The 12,971-nt window shown below is 43.5% G+C and overlaps 1 protein-coding gene across 1 annotated transcript; it reads left to right on the top strand.

The window, feature by feature from the left end:
• The first annotated feature begins 1,092 nt into the window (after positions 1-1,092).
• Positions 1,093-12,971, top strand: LOC134488645 (uroplakin-3b-like). Its single transcript, XM_063291107.1, has 6 exons — positions 1,093-1,120; positions 5,362-5,511; positions 7,063-7,282; positions 9,522-9,598; positions 11,062-11,191; positions 12,745-12,971. Exons 1-6 carry the CDS (start codon positions 1,093-1,095, stop codon positions 12,911-12,913), a joined length of 774 nt encoding a protein of 257 aa, XP_063147177.1. The 3' UTR covers positions 12,914-12,971.

Genomic DNA, 12,971 nt, shown 5'->3' with positions numbered 1-12,971 from the left:
CTTACAGGTAGTCCTCACTTAATGACTATTCGTTTAGCAACTGTTAGAGGCTACGATGCCCCTGGAAAAAGTGACTTACAACCGGTCCTCATAGTTACAACCGTCGCAGCATTCCTGCAGTTATGTCATCACGATCCAGGTGCTTGGCAACTGGCTCACAGTTGCACCGTCCTGCAGTCACATGATTGCCGTTTGTGACCTTCCCAGCTGACTTCTGACAAGCAAAGTCAACGGGGAAGCTGGCAGGAGGTCACAAGTTTATTTATTTATTTATTTTATTCATTAGATTTATATCACCGCCCATCTCCCCCAATGGGGGACTCTTTGCAGTCATGTGATGCCTCACTTAATGACAGTACCACTTAATGACAAATTTTCCGGTCCCTATTGTGGTGGTAAGTCAAGGACTACCTGTAGTTAAATTATATCTACCATTCTCCTGTGAGCTCTAGCAGCTTATATGGTATTTTCCCCACAACAACCCTCTGAGGTAGGTTGTGTTATGCAATAGAGACTGGCCTAAAGTCAGCCAGGGAATTTCCATGGTTGAGGATGGACTACAACCTGAGTCTCTCTGGTCCTAGTCCAGTGGAATAATTGTCACAGCACACTGTCTGAATACACAGCTAAAAGAGCAGCTTTCTCCCACTTTTGCTCCAATTTCCCTCTTCTTCTATTGTTTCTCTTGCCTTCTTTATTTATTGTTACCTGTCACAGTCAAATGACTCTCAACAGTTACAATCTGATCCAAAACATGAAAACATCCATGGTATAATAATGATAAAATAAAAGTAAACCTGGGAAAAATGCATATAACAGAATACATGAAAAAAAAATCTACAGGAATAATCCAAAACATTAAAACCAATAAGTAAGTAGATGGCAATTCAATATGCTTTTCCAAATAATTTTGTTTCAGCAGTTCACAAAATGTTTAAAAAGTGGAGTCTGATCATATCTCAGGGGAAGAGTATTCCATGAAGTAACAGAAAAGCAGAGCCAGTGAGTCTCCATCCCTTTCACATCGTGAGATTGGAGAACCGCTAAAAAGTTCTCCCGGGTTATTGGGTGGGCCAAGACTGGTGGAAGAAGATGGTCCTGGAGATCCCTCACAGCCAAAGTACGTTGGACTTTAAAGGTCAAAATGCACTAAAACACTGCACTAAAGAATTATAAGGAATATCTGGTTGGATGAGGCCAACATCTATCTTTCCCATCATCCTCGTAAAAGTCTCAGCATCTACAATCCGTTTTCCTTGCTTCTTTGCTGAACACTTTTCCAGGGATGTCAACCGTGCTGAAATTAGTCCCCTATTCATGTATCTTTATATAAATGTTGGAAATGGCTTTTAATGAATAAACAGCAGTAATCAACATACCTCCAAACCTGAAGGGTGCAAATGTAACACCCATCAGCAACTCTTAAAAGCAGCCATGTCTTCCTGGGATTGCCCAGGAACTTTAAAAAATTATAGACAGGAACTATGTTTGCACTTCCACATCCTCCAGGGTATCTTTTCTGAATTCTTTTCAAAGTACTGCAAAATTCTGCAGCAGAAACCAAAGATTTGCTGCAAAAATGGGCCAGGGATTATATTAGTTTATCTGTAATCACGTACCTAAAATTAAAAATACAACTACCCCATATGAGATACCTTTGTGGTCAGGAATGCCTCCTGCAAGATACATAATAATGTTCTTTAATCAAATATTTTAGGTAAAGAAAAATAATGTGCAAAAATTATAGTTTACATAATTTAGAGATAATTATTCTCCAATGGAATAGTGGCCTGATTCTGGTAACACAATAATATATGACATGGTACTGTGATTAATTCAGATTAAGGGTTATATAAATTTCAGATCCATATTTGGTTCATTCATGGAGGTTTGATTCAAATGATTGCCAAATTAAAAGCAATCTGAACTTTCCAAATCCATCCTATTGGCCCTTGTAGGAAAGTGAGTGGTGAACTAGATGGGCCTATGGCTTCATCCAGCAGAGTTCTACTGTATGGTAGTCCTCGCTTACTGACTGACTGGTTGCAAAGCTTTTTTTTTTTTTACACAGTCAAAACTTCAAACAATCACTAAATGACTGCCTCATTTAGTGATTGAAGTTTTGACTGTGTAAAAAAAAAAAGCTTTGCAACCAATCTTCACATTTACGACCGTCACAGCATCCCGCGGTCATGTGATTGCCATTTATGTGCTTCGCAACTGGCTTGCAACAAGCAGAGTTAATAGAGATGGCAGAAGTAAAATTGCACCTCACAGTCAAGTGATGTTTCACTTATTGACTGGGGTGATTCACTTAATGACCAAAGGGGTAGTGACATCATAAGCCTGTTGCAGTCACATGATTTTCTCCTTAGAGACTGTTCCCAATTATGGTTGCTAAGTGAGGATTACCTGTACTAATTTTTCACGGTTGAACCAAATGCATCCAGCAAATTTTGTGAACAAGTGGAGATTTTAACCTGGATCTCCCTGGTCCTGGTTGTAATCCCATAGTCAAACTACTACACCATATGTACTTGACATTACTAATATTTTCTGGCTTACCAATTTTTCTGCCTTTCAGTCTCGTGTCCCCTCACTCCCCACCCCTATGATGCCACTTAAATTGTCCAATTAGTTGCTGTTTTCTATTTCTTGGGAAAGAACAAGATAAACTTGTTTGCTATCAGGGGTCAAGATCCTTACACGGGAAGGGAGGAATGTGGAAAGTTGGCATAGGGTGGAACAGGGGCAGCTCCTGAAGACAAAATGATAAGGACTTGGCCAGTAGAGTAGAAAAGGATGTTTTTCCTTACTGACCCTGTCTTCATCTGCACCTTGGACACTGAGCAGCATTCTTTTGTCAGCTTGGAACATCATCCATTGTGGCAAGAAGAAAGTTCTTGAGAAGAACAACCAACTTCTGTAAGGATGGCTGCTTCCCTTCTGCTTCTGTTCCTGATTGCTTGCAAGACCATGGCTTTAGGTGATTATTATTTTATAGAATCATAAAATCATACAGTTGGAAGAGGTTATTTAGACCACTGAGTCCAACCCTCAGCTCAATACTGTTTGGTAGTCCTTGAGAGGAAAGATCCTGCCCCATCTCAGTAGACTGATGATACAACCTTTCCCAACTGGGCATTTTCCAAGTGTGTTTGAGTACAACTGATATCATAAGTTGTCTTACTGGAAATGATGAGTTGTCATCTCACATATCTGTTGGATGACTTGGGGAAGATTGCCTAAGATGATACCCTTTATCTCTGCCCCATCCCTCACACTTTTTCCTTCCTTCTCTCCCAATCACTGGTGTCCTTTCTTTAATTAAGAGTATCATCAACCATTTTGAATTAAACTTTCCAGGATAACAATCCTGACTTTTTTGCTTTGGGCATTAGCAGATATTTATATGTAAATGTTTGGCAGTAGTCTTCTTTCTGTGATGAGATATTAAAAAATTGGAATAATCTTCCTGGGCTAATTAGCTAAGTAAAAGCAAAAACTGTGTGGCTATATTCACATAATGTGCTAAATCTGCTTCCTGAATTAACCTATTTTCTGGGTTTGTAAATACATAAAGTCATAAATGAAACAAACAGGTGGGGCTTGGACCATACTAACCTAGCTTAGCATGGTGGACCCATGCAACAGTTAGGTTTTTAGCTGTCCTGGTTAAGGGGGTTGTGTACAGCCAACAGGTAGAAATGTCAATAGTATAAAACGAATTTGGAAAAATGTGTGGCAGATAAGCTCTGCTTTCATTTCCACTGGCATTCCACTTCCCTGTCAGCAAAGAGCTTCAAGTGGATGGGTAGGATGGTTGGCTTATCCCTCTGAGATGCTGGAAATTATTCTAACCAAGAAGGGGTGGTTGGATGGGTATTCAAGTGGAGATTCAAGAAATTCAGTCATCCAAGGAGGTGCTCTAGGGTTAAACAGCCCTTAGTAATGTTCAGAATTCAGCCAATAGATCAATGTTTCTCAACCATGGCAATGTTAAGATGTGTGGACTTCATCTCCCAGAATCCCCCAGCCAGCATGGCTGGCTGGGAAATTCTGGAAGTTGAAGTCTACATATCTTAACATTGCCAAGGTTGAGGAACACTGCAATAGATGGATAATGGTCATGTGGGCCAAATGTGATTCCAGATAAGGAAGAACTTCCCTCCAGGTTAGGTTTTTAGCTTCTAGAAGGAAAACAAATTGCTTTAATTTTTGATTTGGTTGTGCAGCTTGGCTCCTTTGCTTTTAAAGTTTGCTCCTAAGGAAATACCGTTTTTTGGGGTGGGGGGAGAGATTAAAGAAGGAAGCACACCCTCCTCAAATCTAGAAAAATCTGTGTTTGCAATATATCTGTAATAGATGGGCAATCTCCTCCTCTCATAGGGTGCTCCCCCACAGCCTTTCTGATTGACAGGCTACAGGGAGCACTACCATTGAAAGGAAGGGGACAGAGTGTCTTCTCTTTCCCATCCCAGGGTCTTCCTGAGGAATTGCTTTGCTACTGAATGGACACAAAGAGGGTGATGGGGGTGGCCCATGGTGGCTCTCTGGGCCAAGAATGTTGACCACAGTTTATATTAGTAAAATGGCACACTGACACACCCATACCCCCTTTATCAATTCTTGTAAGCAGCAGACGAATATGAAAACAAGAGAGAGCCTGTCTTTCTCATCCCCTGAAGCGCAAATGCAGAAGCCAAGCAGGCAGATGGTCAAGTCTTAGTCCAAGGCCATGGGACACACCCTCCACTGGACTTCAGACCACCAAGCTAGCTCAGGAAGCACAAAGCAGGCCATGGGATATATCATCCAATCCCTCACCATCTCTACTAGCCCTCCCATCTCTGCTCTATGGGGAGTTATTACCACACTCTCTCTAATGACAGGCCCCGCACAAACGGCAGACATCTTCTGTCACTGTGTAGTGAGGGGAAGGAAATGGCATACCCACCCCACTCTCTGAAAGCATGGGCAATATTTGGAGAAAACTGTGCAAAATGACTTTTTACTAGAACAGGGATGGGCAACTTTTATGGGCTGCATAGGGCATAGGTTATTTGCTTGTTTGCTTATTAGAGTCTCCAAGGAACATAGGGAAAACACGCTCGTCATCAAGCGGGGTCCTGAAAATGTTCTGCCTTTTTGCCTTTTCTTTTCAGCTGCAGAGGCTCTGGGGGTTGCAGGTCATGGGGTACAGGCTGCAGTGTCCACTCCTGGGCTCGAGAGCTGAAAAAGTAAAAGTGTAAGAACTGTTCTGACCCTTGATTACATTTGATTAAATGCATCACCAGTTCTTGCACTCCTGCATCACCACCTGATGCTGAGAACTACTTGAGCTTCTTGATGTATTTTCAGAGTTGGTCCCCTACACTCCTCGGGTTTCAGAGCTGAACATGGAAGGAAAAGTCACTGTTAGCACTTTTGCCTTGGAGCCCCCATGGTGTGTCTTTGACCCCTTTGTCAATGTCTCTGACAACATCTGGTTGGTAATCACCTTCCTTAATGGTGAGTGAATAGCTAAAATCTTAGTGCATTCTATATTATAAACTTATTTTATTCATTAGATTTCTATCTGTCAGCCCTATAAGGTAGACCCGATCAAGAAACTGACTCCCCAGGAAGACTAGAACTAAACTTTATTGAGATAGGCTATAGTAACAGAACCTTGCAAGTCTGGTTATGTTTTCCCTCGTATACCCCACTGAGTCAGGGAAGAGCCAGCCTGAATCTCTTCCTAATACTATCTCCTTTCCCAGGCCTTAAAGCAGTGTTTCTCAACCTCAGTAGCTTTAAGATTTATGGACTTCAACTCCCAGACTGGCTGGGGAATTCTGGGAGTTGAAGTCCACACATCTTAAAGCTGCTGAGGTTGAGAAACACTGCCTTAAAGAATGCTTCTGCCTTTGTTGTTTCTATAACAGCTTCTGAATACTCCCTTCAAGGACATCTCCATGGCTTTCTACGACATTTCCACCTTTTCATCAGGAACTCAGGTGTGGAGAGGAGGTTCCCCCTATCTTAACCTCAGAACACCCCCCCACCCCAAGCATGGATAGCCACACAAGCTTCCTGCTTTGAGCAAAACGATGAAAGCAGCCTTGTTCTACAAGCTCTGCCCCTTTGGGGCTGAACAGGATGTCCCAATGTGTACCTAAGAGGGATGCGGTTTATGGTGCATTTTGTCATTCAGCCCAACCCAACTCCGCCTGCAGTTGCTGCTGCCTGTGAAATAGGTTGAGCTCAGAAAGAGAGACTAGCCAAAGCTGCCCACTGTGCTTCCATGGCTGTTGGCAGATGGAACCTGGGTCTTCTCAGTCCTGGCCCAACACCTTAATCACTGCATTAAATTGGTTTCCTGCTCAAGTTGAGGATCAAAAGGGAATTTCGGCAAAGCTGGCAGAGCATATGAGAGATTTAAATTAATTCGAATTTTACTTGCAGTTAAAAACCTTGCTTCTGGATGTTAGTAGTTGACATCTTTCCCAAGCATGGATGCTGCCTTATTTTACTCCAGTGTTTTTCAACCCTGGCAACTTTAAGAAGTGTGGACTTCAATTCCCAGAATTCCCCATCCCAGAATGCTGGCTGGGGAATTTTGGGAATTGAAGTCCACACTTTAAGAAGTTGCCAAGGTTGAGAAACACCGCTTTATCCAGATGGATGCTAATCAGTAATTATGGCATGTTAATAGATCACCTGACAGAGTCAAAAGGAGAGGTGCACATTTTAACTGTTTCCATAAGTAGATTAATTGATTAAAATGTTCAGTGGATTAATCACTGGGGGAGCCATTTTAACATCGTTGTGCTTGGTAAGTGGAACACAATGGGAAAAGGTTGATCGCTTTTGAAATACCGGAATTAGTATGTGGGAGGCAGCGGGCTGTCCATTGTTGGAAACCATATGCTGGGTTAATGGGAGGTTCCCCAGACCATGGGCATAATCTAACAGGGTTCCCATGAGATGGACGAGCTATTAAACCATTAATTTCTGGTAATGTGAGCTCAGCTCTGGGTGACTCTCCCTGCCTTGCTTCTTCACCCACTCTACCCACAGCCACGGCTAACTTCAAGAACCCAACATCTGCACAGCAAATCCCACCATATGAAGACTTATATACCACCTATGCCTACATGACCATGAAGTCCACCCTCTCCCAATACCCATGCAAAGGCAAAGGGGGGACCGTGCTCCGGGTCGGCAATGAATCATCCTGCAAAAATGATGACAGTAGGACTCACTGCAATGGCCCCCTGCCCTCTCCTGGACCTTACAGGTAAGGGGGGGTGGCATTTGGCCTCCATTTGGCCCTCAGAACCCCTTGGAGGGAGCCCTGGCAGGCAGGCAGGGCATCCACGAGGGAGGGGGTGCCAGCAAAGTCAAGATGGCCGTCATGATACAAAGGGGTGGGGCTTTGATGCATGCTTTTGGCCACCATTTTGACTTTTTTACCTGTGGTCACCTCTGAAGGCAGGATATAAAATGAATGAATATTCTAAGGGTTGGAAGCTGAAAATCCTTAAGAACAACAAGCAGAAATAATAGTTGCAGCTGTAGTAGTTGCAATAATATTAATATTAATAATATTAATAATAATATTAAATTGTTGATAAGAAAGACAAAAACGTCTGGATAGTGGACATTGCAATACCCGGAGACAGCAGAAGAGAAGAGAAAGAACTGGAGAAAATAACTAAATACAAAAACCTGCAAATAGAAGTAGAACGACTGTGGCAAAAGGAAGCAAAGATAGTACCAATAGTACTAGGTGCCTTGGATGCAATTCCAACACATCTGGAGCACCATTTGAACACCATCAGCACTGACAAAATCACCATCAGTAAATTACAAAATGCATCTTTACTTGGAACAGCTTACAGTACATCCTGTGACAATACCTTTAACACCATCAAATAGCAACATCTGCCTATCCTGGGTCCTTGGGAGGGACTCGATAGGTGGACAAAAATGCCAAATCTAGTCTAAACATCTGGCTGACTCTGCGATCAACCATAACAATAATATCCGAAAAGAAATCAAGACAGAAAATGGATAAACATCCCTTCCTTTCCACTTGGTTATCTTAGCCAACAGAACTTTTGGTGTCTCAGATTGCATCCAGTCCCTACTATAATGGCTGCCATTTGCATGGCACGCTAAGCTTGGTTTTAACCCTGATAGGGTTTGTTTTTATGAGTGCACATTGCTTAGCACATTGGGAAAGCTGGCTTAATTTAGAAGCGAGGATAAGTGTGCTGTGCAAATACAGCCTCACCCTCTCAAACTCTCTTGGAAGCTATTGGACCTGACTGACTATGAAATATTGGGCGGGGTGGGGGGGACAAAAACATCTGGATCTTGGGAATGTTAGGAACCTCATTGCAGCAACAACTCCAGAACAATTTACTTGTTGAAGGAAAGGGAGGCCAAGGATGTTATTAGGAGAGTGGGGATGATCAGTTTTGGGGGCTTTTGTTTGCTATATATTAAATGCAAAGTAGGGAAGCTTCCTTGACTACTGGACTGAAAGACAAGCTCTAAATCAGTGTTTCTCAACCTTGGCAACTTTAAGATGTGTGGACTTCAACTCCCAGAATTCCCCAGCCAGCATGGCTGGCTGGGGAATTCTGGGAGTTGAAGTCCACACATCTTAAAGTTGCCAAGGTTGAGAAACACTGATCTAAATCAAAGAAAAATACACATAATTTTAGCAAGGGCATTTCTCTTGTCCCCCCACCCCACCTTCAGTCTGAGGGCTACAAGGGTCAGAGCAGCAGTGCATGCATCTTTGATTGCATGGTTAAGGCTGCCATCCTGACTTTTTTGACTCCCTATGACACCCAGGCCTGTGTCTTGCTTAGAAATTAAGGAAAAATGAAGTTAATTGTAACCATTCTGGAAGAAGAAGAAGGAGAAGGAGGAAGAGGAGGAGGAAGAGGAGGGGAAGAAGCAGAAGCATATTGATTCTGAAGCCGGAGGTATAACCAGTTTTTGACACTTGTGGGCCCATCCCTTGAGAAAACAGCCATTGGAATGCAGACCATTCAACCAGACTTTCCACCCTGTCAGGGAGTGGAATGAAGTCGGAGCAAGAAAGTGAGATCTTTGGTCCTCAGGAATTACGTAGGCTTGAATAAAACAAAAGAAGTTACAGCTCTGATCAGATAATGATGGGTTTGTACCTAAGGAGCACCAGAGGGCAAACTTGGGGTTATTTTTGTTCAGGCTAAACACTGAATTCCCCTCCAAGAATCTCAAGGGGTTGCATGATGTCAGTAAATGGGGTGAAGGAAATGATGAGTGGGAGTAAACCCCAAACAGATGGGGCTTCTATTCTCTTTCTGGACCCCCCTCCTTTTTTTTTTTGCATTTGCCGTTGTGGCCATCGTGTTGACCTTTTTGCCCAGACTCTGTGGACACCCCTGGTTGTCAACTGAGCTGAAATGCACTTGGAATGTCATTGGTATTTCCTTCCATTCCTTCCTTCTGTATTTTAATTTCACTATACTTTTCAGAGTGAAATTCCTTGCCATGGACTCCACGGGTTCGAAAGCAGAAACAAGATGGTCTGCTCCAATCATGCTGAATAAAGGTATGTAAGGAGAGGAACTTGCTGCCCATTAAAAATGTACGATACTGCAAAGTTTTGTGGACCTGGGAAATAATGGGAGTTGCATCAGGTTGGGAAAGGTTATTCTAGACGTCAAGACTAATCCCCCCCACCCCAAATAGATGGAATCTCCCATTATGTCTTTATTTCCAAATAATGCCAAGAGCAGTACCATGCCTGTATCCCAGTTCTTTGTTTATTTCCTTCTTTCCCCATCCTCTTAGGCACACATCATGCATTGATAAAACACCACAAAAAAAGCAATTGCGGTACAATTTCTATTACTGTAGGCAAAAATCACTTCTTTCAAACTAAGACCAAACTTGGTTGTCCAAGTATATACATCTTAAACAGTGCTGTCATGCGCATGGAAGGGAAAAGGAGGGATATTTACAGGACTGGGGATCTGGCAGTTTTCAGAAGCACAAAAAAACTTAATGGGAAAAAATAGCTTTTAATAGGTAGGAGGGTTTCCAAAAATGATGATTAGAGCAGCTTTTCCCAAGCTGGTTTCTTCTAGATGGGTTGAATTACTACTCTGATCATTCCCATCCTAGATAGTTAGGATAGTTGTAGTCTAATACATCTGGAGAACATGTTATGCAATTCTGAATTATTTGGGAAGGAGGGAATTCAAAGTTAGATGGGGAAAGTAGAATTACTGGAAAATGACTTATTGGCTAGCTAGGACTCTCCACAGAGAGTCTCTCTTCCGGATACAGTGCCATGTGTATTTTCATTCAGTAATCTTTAACCCACCCACTCTCAAAACTGCAATTAATATATAATAAGAGGCCTAGTCTGATGCAGCAGTTAATGTGTTGCACAAGGACTAGGGAGATCCAGGCTCAAGTCTACCCTTGGGAGCTCACTGGAAGACTTTGGGCCAGATACTTTGCCTCGCAGAGTTGTTTTTATGAGGATGAAACGAAAGGAGATCCCCATGCATCTGTATCTATTGAGAGCAAGGGAAGAAGTGATAAAATGTGTGTCCCGATATCATGATGCAACCCTACGATTTACATATTTGTGTTCAATCTCAGGACACAAACATGAAAGGGCAGGGTTTGCACTGTGATGTCACCACATGCGTGCTGTCCCATTTTTGGTCATTGTGGCCAGCCATGGACAATTCTCCTCCATGTACATAAGCCCCTTGATTCCTGGAACAAAAGGAAGATCAAAATCTAACTAACAAATACAGCCAACTGGAAAGAAGATAAAAGCGATAGTCTGAAAGAGAAGTACACCGGTTAGATAGAAGCCATGATGACGTCAAGTACCTCATCTTACAGATGACACAAATCATGTAATTTGTGCAAGGCACAAGTGATGCAAATTGCATAATCTGGGTTATTTGCATGATTATGTCAGGACCTGTGATATCGCTTCCCCCCAGGGACACCTGATGAATGCATGATCGTTCTCTCATCCTGTTTTTTTAGCTCAGGTTTGGAAAACAATAGACACTTGGCCTGGACGACGTAGTGGAGACATGATTGTCATCACTGTCATTCTCTCTGCTCTCTGCGGGGTCATCACTATTGGCTTCCTGAGCACTGTCTGCTACGAATGGTAAATGCCCACACCTAGAACCTTGGCGCTGCAAAGGATAGGCTATGTTAGTTGGGCCTGTTTGCACCCAGAGAAAAATGGGGTGTTGGAGTCCTAAAATGGTAGAGAAGATTGAAGAGTGAGATCAGTGCTGAAGACAGTGGCATAAATATAGGGAAGGCAGGGGAGGTAGCCATCTTGGGGCCCACCAGTACTGGGAAGCCCAGAGGGCTCTACCTTCCTGTCCATTCCTTGCTCCACACCTGTCATGTGGGGCAGAGTAACATATCTGGACTGTAGAGATCCAGCTGACCACCAGATGGTGGCAAAGACTTATGTGTACTGTATACAAAAAACTGAATTTTCCAGGAAGCCCAAGTGTCAGCCTTGCAAGGTAGACCAGCCTTGAACACCAAAGTCATGAATACTAAAATTACTTTTATTATAGGATTATAGTAACAGAATCTTGCAAGTCTGAAAGCACCTCCCCCCTCCCTGCCTTTATCCTAAAGAGAACTAGGGAGAGTCAAGCCTGAGATGCTTTTTCCACCCCCATTTCTTCTGTGGGTTGAGATTTCTCTTATCTGACCCTTGCTTTGGGTGTGGCTCTTCCTCCTCTTCCTCTTCCTGTGAGCCTTACTGGGTAGACTAGACAGGAAGCATGGCCAGATACACTAATTCTACTTTATTGTAAAGGTACATTAACAGCATCTTGCAAGTCTGAAAGTACAATTCTCCCACCATCTCCTTTACACCTCCAGAAACTAGGGAGGGTCCCTTCTGAGTCTTTTGCCCATCCCACTGTCCAGCTGCAGGCTATGCTGTCTCTTATCTGACCATTCCCTTGGCAGCGTCTCTTTGCCCCATCTCCCATGGTCTTTCCCACATACCATTACGCTTCCTCAAGGTTATTCTCACACCTATTATACCAAGTGAAGAGATTTTCTGAATGGGGGCTGGGGGTGGGGTTTGAGATTCCTTCTTGAGTCTAACAGTCAAACTGGAGGAGACCCTTGCAAGGTTCAAGCCCGCTTCTGCACGCTGACAGCAGGAAGGAACACTGATGGGACCATGTGTCTCTCCGCAGGGAGAGTCAAAAGACTCAAGGGGTGGCTGGGACTGAGTAATCTGGGGCTTTGATTACTTGGTCACTCCTGCGCAGTGGGGAGGGTCAAAAGATGGGGTCCATGGCCATGCAACTGAACGCATAAAAGGGGTAGGGGGTTCATCAATTGGTTGTACTGCCATCTTGACTTTTTTGGCCCCCCACCTCTTCAGACATCACTGAATCCAAGTGAGAATTAAATCATATTCCTTCTGCTGCTGTCAATGATTGGGAAGATGGTATGGTGTAGTGGTCACAGGACTGGAGAGACCCAAGGTCAAGTTCATGATAGGTCACACAATGACTTTACGCAAGTCTCAGGATATCTTACCTCACTGGGGGGGGGGGAAATGAAAGGACGGGGATAAACATTTGACCTTCATCTCCTGGAAAAGACACGGTGGTGCCATCAAAGGAATCGATTAACATGCAGCTGTTTCCCTACTCATGCCAGTTTCTTTTTTGACAGCTTCAAACTTTGGCGCCACAGTCCATCTGAGAACCAGGAGGAGCAACGCCCAGAGCCCTTCCAACCCAGTCGCTATGACACCCACCACATTCCCCCTGCCCCACCGGTGCCTCCTCCTCCACCTGCTGTAGATATGCCTGGCCCTCAGCTCATCCCTTCATCTTCATAAAGGCCACAACTGCACAAACAGCCCCCCTAACTGGGTCTCTATGTCTTTCCATGGCAGG

The sequence above is a fragment of the Candoia aspera genome, chromosome 1 (genome assembly GCF_035149785.1).
Source record: "Candoia aspera isolate rCanAsp1 chromosome 1, rCanAsp1.hap2, whole genome shotgun sequence".
Taxonomy (NCBI): Eukaryota; Metazoa; Chordata; class Lepidosauria; order Squamata; family Boidae; genus Candoia; species Candoia aspera.
This window is presented reverse-complemented; position numbering and strand designations above follow the sequence as displayed.